General features: G+C 50.5%; 1 protein-coding gene across 1 annotated transcript; it reads left to right on the top strand.

The window, feature by feature from the left end:
* The first annotated feature begins 2519 nt into the window (after nucleotides 1-2519).
* Nucleotides 2520-3502, top strand: LOC136368321 (melanocortin receptor 3-like). Its single transcript, XM_066330451.1, is given in 10 exon segments — nucleotides 2520-2696; nucleotides 2698-2757; nucleotides 2759-2848; nucleotides 2850-2907; nucleotides 2910-2954; nucleotides 2957-2988; nucleotides 2991-3035; nucleotides 3037-3150; nucleotides 3153-3201; nucleotides 3204-3502. Coding segments are annotated over 10 exon segments (969 nt in total).
* The last annotated feature ends 3362 nt before the right edge of the window (nucleotides 3503-6864 follow it).

Genomic DNA, 6864 nt, shown 5'->3' with positions numbered 1-6864 from the left:
GAGGCTGCAGCTGAAGGAAAAGTCTGGCAGTGCAAAACCCTAACAAATCCAGCTTTGTGCTCAGCAACTTTCATCTTTCCTCATCTTTTCTCTCATCTTTTCTGGTCAGGAGAGAAATGGGAATGGCATGCACATCCCTTTTAAGGGCACTGATCAGGAGCCTAAATTCAGAACAGTACAGAGGATTTTTTCCTCTGAACATGCTCTAAAAGGATGAGGCTGCTGATAAATATTGTCAAATCTGGACCTGTTTCAACATCATTTTAATGGGGTTTTAAGTAATCATTATAAAAGCACAGGAGGGGTGTTTTCCTCAGTAAAAGCTGTCCCAGTTAGAGAACAGGTTTTAGCTGCAGCAGCCCACCCAAGGGCTGGAGTTTGCACAGAACCAGCACAAGTTTGGAACTCCAGATGCATCCCAAAGGTTTTGTATTCCTCAGCTAAATGAGAAATTCTGGAGCCCATCTCCAGAACTCAGCAAATCACTCTGGAGGCTGAACAGCTCCTCTGCAGCCACAATCAGTCTAGCGGGTCAAGTAAAACAGGCAGAAAAATCACCTCTTTTCTCTATAAACTCCTGGGGGTGTGAAAATTCCTCCTCAGAACTGCTCAGCAGAGAAATGATTCTGGATTCATTTCTCTGCCACCTGTTTGATCACCACAGCTCCGAGAGCCTGAGTCACGGCAGCTTTTTGAAACACACATTTCCTCTCCATCTGCAGGGAGAAGAACAGGTCAGGGGTCCTGGAGGCCGAAAGAACAAAACACGGGAAGGAGACACAATATTCCTAATGGGGGGGAGCAGAGAGGGAATGAACAAACAATGGTGCAAGGGATGTTTTTCCTCCCAAGAACTCGCTCTGCCCTGGCTTTTGGCCCCGGTGCTGTAGGGCTCAAGCGTGGCAGGAGAGCACAGGCAGGAGGTGACAGCTGCCTAGCAACTACAGGGACAGCAGCCGAGGACTCCTCTTGTTCACACTCCAGAGGATGACAAAACAACATCATTGGGGGGTGAGTCTGGGCAGTAAAGGAGAGCAGGGCTGGAGGAGGGCTCTGCTCCCTGAGTGTCAAACAAATGTGTTCTCACAGTGCCTGGAGAGCAGGCTGGGAATGGGAGCATCAGTCAGGGACTGCAGGGACAGGAGGTGAGGAGGGCACTCCAGACACTGATTGGAGCAGATGATGGCACTTTCTGGACATCACCAGAGCTGCAAGGAAACACTCAGATGTACCATGAGCTTCCTGACTCACCCTGAGCCAGCACAGCCCAGAGACCCCAGGGCTACTCCAGCTGTGGATTCCATCAGAAAACATCCATTGGATGCATTGGATCTCCACCAGCAGCAGCCCCCAGCACACCCCAGGCTGCAGCTCCTTTCCTCCAGCCTCAGGCAAAGAGGGGGATGCAGAAATGCACCCCACAGCTGAGCAGGTGTCTCCATACAGGGAAAGGTTTTCAGACTCAGCCCAAGAGCTTTTAAGGGATGACACTGGGAGTTTCTTTGCTCCTCCTGGCAGGCATTGTCTCAGTGTCAAGACAAAAACAGTGACAGGTCTCTTTACCTTTTCCTCAGATAAGCAGCTATTCCATATTGGGTTGTTTGCAAAAAAATCCCACCTAAATAATTCAATACTCAGAGGACAGCAGGAGGTTTCTCAGTGCATTCTCGAGGTGTTGTAGCAGGTGTGTGGGACCGGTCCCTACACTTGTGCTCAGCTTTGTTCTTTTATTTTCCCATTGTTTTCCTTCCTTTTATTAAAACCCTTTTGCTTTTTCAGGACCTACTCCATCACACTCTCTGATCACCCTTCCTGCCCCAAACCTTTCACGGGCAGGACCCGGCTGCCCGGCAGCAGGCAGAAAGTTTTACCGGGTGAAAATCCCATTTTCCAGAGGAATTTTCCGGGCAAACCCATCCTGCTCGGTCTCTGCAGAGGGCGCCAGACAGTTTGGGATGTGCCGGGACGCCGCTCCAGGTGCTCCAGCTGTCACTCACGCAGGTGCTCGCTCTCCAATGGCCAATGCTCTGCTCGCGGGATGAAGTAGGAGTTGGTTTTTTTTTTTTCTTTCTCGCATGCATAAATCCCCTTCGTTCTCGTTCTCCTTTCTTCCCGCTGAAATAGCACCAGATGCTTGGCTGAGCTGCAGCATGCTGGCAGCCACGCTGCCCCGGCAGCCGGGAAAACTCCCTGCTCTTCATCGCCGGGAGAGCTGAGCCCAGCGATGTCCTGCTGCCCATCCTTCCCTGCGGAGGAGGAAACTGCCTGCTGCCTACAGCTTTGGAGATCACTTTCTTCTGAAGGAAGAGCAGCCTGGCACAGAATTAATTCACTGTAAATGCATTTTGTTGATGTTTGCACTTGTAAAATTGACTCCAGTCCTGCTTGGTTCCACCCCGTATGCACAGCAGCAGCTTGGAAGGACTTGTTTTCCTTTTGCTATTTTTTTTTTTTCTTCTCTTTTTAGCCTGTGCTCTCTCAGGTCCACGACCACTGGTGAGCTCGGCTCCCTAGCTGACATGAACACCACACACTTTGCGTTCTCCTTCCAGCCCGTGCTGCTCAACTCCAGCGAGGACTTCAACGACTCCGCGCCCAACAACAGGAGCGGCGACGGGTTCTGCGAGCAGGTCTTCATCAAAGCCGAGGTCTTCCTCACCCTGGGCATCATCAGCCTGCTGGAGAACATCCTGGTCAATCCTGGCAGTGCTGAAGAATGGGAACCTGCACTCCCCCATGTACTTCTTCCTGTGCAGCCTTGGCCGTGGCAGATATGCTGGTGAGCATGTCGAACGCCCTGGAGACCGTCATGATCGCCATCCTCAGCAGCGGCTACCTGATCATCGACGGACCACTTCATCCAGCACATGGACAATGTTTTTGACTCCATGATTTGCATTTCCCTGGTAGCTCCATCTGCAACCTCTTGGTCATAGCCATCGACAGGTACATCACTATTTCTATGCCCTCCGTTACCACAGCATCATGGACGGTTGAAGAAAGCCCTGACCCTCATTGTGCTCATCTGGGTGGCTTTGCATCATCTGCGGCATCATGTTCATTGCCTACTCGGAGAGCAAAACTGTCATTGTGTGCCTCATCACCATGTTCTTCACCATGCTGCTGCTCATGGCCTCGCTGTACGTGCACCATGTTTCCTGTTCGCCCGCCTGCACGTCAAGCGCATCGCGGCGCTGCCCGTCGAGGCGTGCCCCCGCAGCGCACCTGCATGAAGGGGGCTGTCACCATCACCATCCTCCTGGGGGTCTTCATCGTCTGCTGGGCGCCTTTCTTCCTCCACCTCATCCTCATCATCTCCTGCCCCATGAACCCCTACTGCATCTGCTACACCGCCCACTTCAACACCTACCTGGTGCTGATCATGTGCAACTCCGTCATCGACCCGCTCATTTACGCCTTCAGGAGCCTGGAGATGAGGAAGACTTTCAAAGAGATCGTGTGTTGCTGCTATGACATGAGTGTGGGACAGTGCATGCTGTAAAACACTCGGCTTTGGGTCGGAAAAACCCGTGCCGTAGGGGTATAAATAGAAATATATTTATGTTTGTGTTGAGATGCAGAGCAGCTCACTTTAAACGCAGTGCCTGAAGGAAAGGGTGAAGGAAAGAAAAGCCTCCTACGTGATGCCTTGTTTCCTACTTTTTAGAGTGAAAACCAGTTTCGACTGAATGATCTGATTATTTTTTTTAAATAGTTATACTGGAAGGAAATCCAGAGTGGCTTTACAAAGCAGCTTCAGGAACTTACTGGGAAAAATGAATCCCGAAAGGGAATGCCACCTCCTAGAGACTGAGATAATATTCCCTCTAGCATTTGTTTGTGCCTGTTGCTTTATCTCTGTGCCACTGCCAACAAGTCGGTGTTTTCTGAAAGATTTCATTAGTAAAAGTGGAAAGCTGTTTTTCCAAACACCAACAGGTACCAGCATTGCTCTACACCCATGCCTCCACCTTTTAATGAAAGAATAGATTGACATTCCTGCTGCTTGCCATAAAGCAGCCTGAGTACAATTTTCAAAGGGTGAAAGGAAACATTCCTCTTGCACTGAAATCAGTTTTCACTACAGTATCAGTGACAGTGTGGCTTCAACAGCTGCCTGAGAGGATTGACTCATGTGATGGCTTTAACATTATTTATTGTGATAGAAGAGTATTATATCCTTGAATACTTTTAATTATTTTTTTAAAGCTGGAATGCCTTGATCAGTGTAGTAATTGCTATATTTGTAAAAACTCACAGAAATCTCCTTTTGATAAATCCTCACTAACGAGATCCATGGATCCGAACATCAGAAAGAGCTAAAATGCAAAATACTTTGGATGCAGCTTTGTGTAAAAGCTGCAGGGAGTCCTTAGAAATATCCACCTGTAAGTTCAGCAGCTGGAAGAAATCAGATGTGTGTGGCAGAGAGGACTTTATCCATTGAGAAATAAAGGTCCTGGGGCATCCTCTCCTTCCTTCAGCCTTGCCCTGCCCTCGGGGGCTGTGTCCCCCTGCCCTGGGGGCAGGAGAGGACCAGGGCTCTGTGCCACCCTTTCCCAACCCTGTTAGTGTCAGGGGTGTGCAAAGCTGCAGCAGTGCAGGGACAAACCCTGCAGGGGTCAAACTGCACATTGGCACCGAGCAAGGGCTGCTGCAGGACATGGGCACTGGCAAGTGCCAGGCTGAGAACCCTGAGCCACCCCAAAGGCTCTTTAGCACCTTCCTGGTACCTTCCTTTCAGAATCCCCAAACCCTGAGAGTTGTCTGATGCTTTCAAACATCTGAAAGATCTCATTTGACTTAAAACTCTGTTTTATTCCCACCTCACCTTCTTGTTTTGGGTGGAGTTGCTGGGTTGATGTCATTGTTGGCTTTTTCTGGGACTCCCCTCTGCCAGGTGAGAGACTGTTCATGCACCCAGAGCTTCCCCAGCTCCTGTGTCCCCAGTTCTGCCCCACGCTGGTGTTTCAGTGCCAGTGGCTCCAGAGCCAGCCCTGCTGCCTGTGGGCAGTCACATTTCACACTCTGCACGTCCTGGCCTGTGTTTGATCCTCCCCATCCCACAGGGAACAGCCCCATTCCCCAATCTCATGGGCTGTATCGTTTTCCTGGGGCAAAGAAGAATCTCTCCTCATGCTCCAGCCACACTCTGCCCCACCACAAACCAACCTCATGTTCCCTGTTTCTCCTGCCCTCTGATCACACCCAAAATTCCCTAACTGAGTTCTGACTTCCTCCCATAATCACACAGTCCAGACTTCCCCCTTTCCAGCACTCCCTCTGTCCCAACACTTAGCTATAATCCTTAATTTCAGAAAGGCTAAAGTTAAAAAAAAGAGCAAAGCCCAGGTCACTGTGGAGCAGAACAGGCACAAATGACAATTCTCCCTGTTTCTAGAAGAGACCAAAGACAATCCCACCGACTGGCAAAGCCAAATGCTCTCAGCTTTACCCGTGTGTCACAACCCCCAGCTCAGCTGTGCCCTGCCAGCCCAGCCTGTCACACTTTGCAGCAGCTGATGTGGCACAGGGAGAGGAAATCAGAGCCACAGAACTTTGGTGGTGTGCAAGGGCTGTGCCTACGTGTTGTGAAAAGTCTCTGCTTTGTTTCAGTGTTCTGTATCTCTGCACTCTGGAGCATGGTTTGCCACGACATTCTGCCTCAGGTTATTGTGTATTTAGCTCTTGTTGCACCTGATGTCCTACTTATTTCTCTGATGTCCTATTTTTTTCTCTTTTAAAAAGCAATTTAAACAGGACTGATTCATACAGTGCTTTGCCTTTAAGCAAAACGTACTCTGCTGAATAAAACCTGGAGAGATCACTGAGAATCGTGTTTGCTTCTGTCCGAGCACCACATCACATCGAGCCGCTCTGGGGGCTCACAGAACTAGAAATGGACTCCAACACTGGTCAAAAAGCCTCTTAATTCAGAGAATCATGGAATGGTTTGGGTTGGAAGGGACCTTCAGCAGCCAGCCCCAACCCTGCCATGGGCAGGGACACCTCTCCCTGCCCCGGGTTGTTCCTGGCCTGAAACTCCACACTCTGCCCACAGAGCTCCACACAAAGGAGGGGGAAAAATATCCAGATTTTCAGTCCCATGTGCAAACACAAGAGAATCCATAAAATCCCCCCAGGATCTCCCACCCCTCCTGGCACCAGGCTCCTCACAGGAGCTGAGGGTGGGTTTGTGCAGCCACATTCCCAGCTCTCAGCCCTGCTTTGGAATTCTGTGGGCTGCAGGATCACAACAAGCCTGTCCCTGATGGGAGGGGAGAGAGGGAATGTCCATAGGACTGAACCCCATCACAGGAATTAGTGAGTGAATGCTCACAGCTACAGACCCGGGGGGAAAGGAAAGGGAAGGGAAAGGGAAAATGGGAAAAGGGGAAGGGGAAGGGAAAAGGGGAAGGGGAAGGGAAAGGAAAAGGGAAAGGGAAAGGGAAAAGGGAAAATAAATGGGAAAGGGGAAGGAAAAAGGGAAAAGAAAAGGGGAAAGGGGAAGGGAAAAGGGGAAAGAAAACGGGAAGGGAAAGGGAAAGGGAAAGGGAAAGGGAAAGGGAAAGGGAAAGGGAAAGGGAAAGGGAAAGGGAAAGGGAAAGGGAAAGGGAAAGGGAAAGGGAAAGGGAAGGAAGAGGAAAGGAAGAGAAGAACAGGGCTGCTCTACAACCCATGGGACGGATCTTTTGACGAGAGAGGAGCCCTGCAAGTGCTGCTCAGCCACCCTGAGGTGAGAACTCCATCCAGGGCTGATCCCAGAGCCACAAACCCACCAGCAGTGCCCACCCCAGTGCCACCTGCCAGCCCTGCACCCCCGGGGTGTGCTCACAAACCAAACCCAGCCCAGGCAGGACAGGC

The sequence above is a fragment of the Sylvia atricapilla genome, chromosome 16, assembly GCF_009819655.1.
Source record: "Sylvia atricapilla isolate bSylAtr1 chromosome 16, bSylAtr1.pri, whole genome shotgun sequence".
In the NCBI taxonomy this organism is placed as follows: domain Eukaryota; kingdom Metazoa; phylum Chordata; class Aves; order Passeriformes; family Sylviidae; genus Sylvia; species Sylvia atricapilla.
Note: the sequence above shows the minus strand (reverse complement) of the source record. Positions and strands in the feature narration are given on the sequence as shown.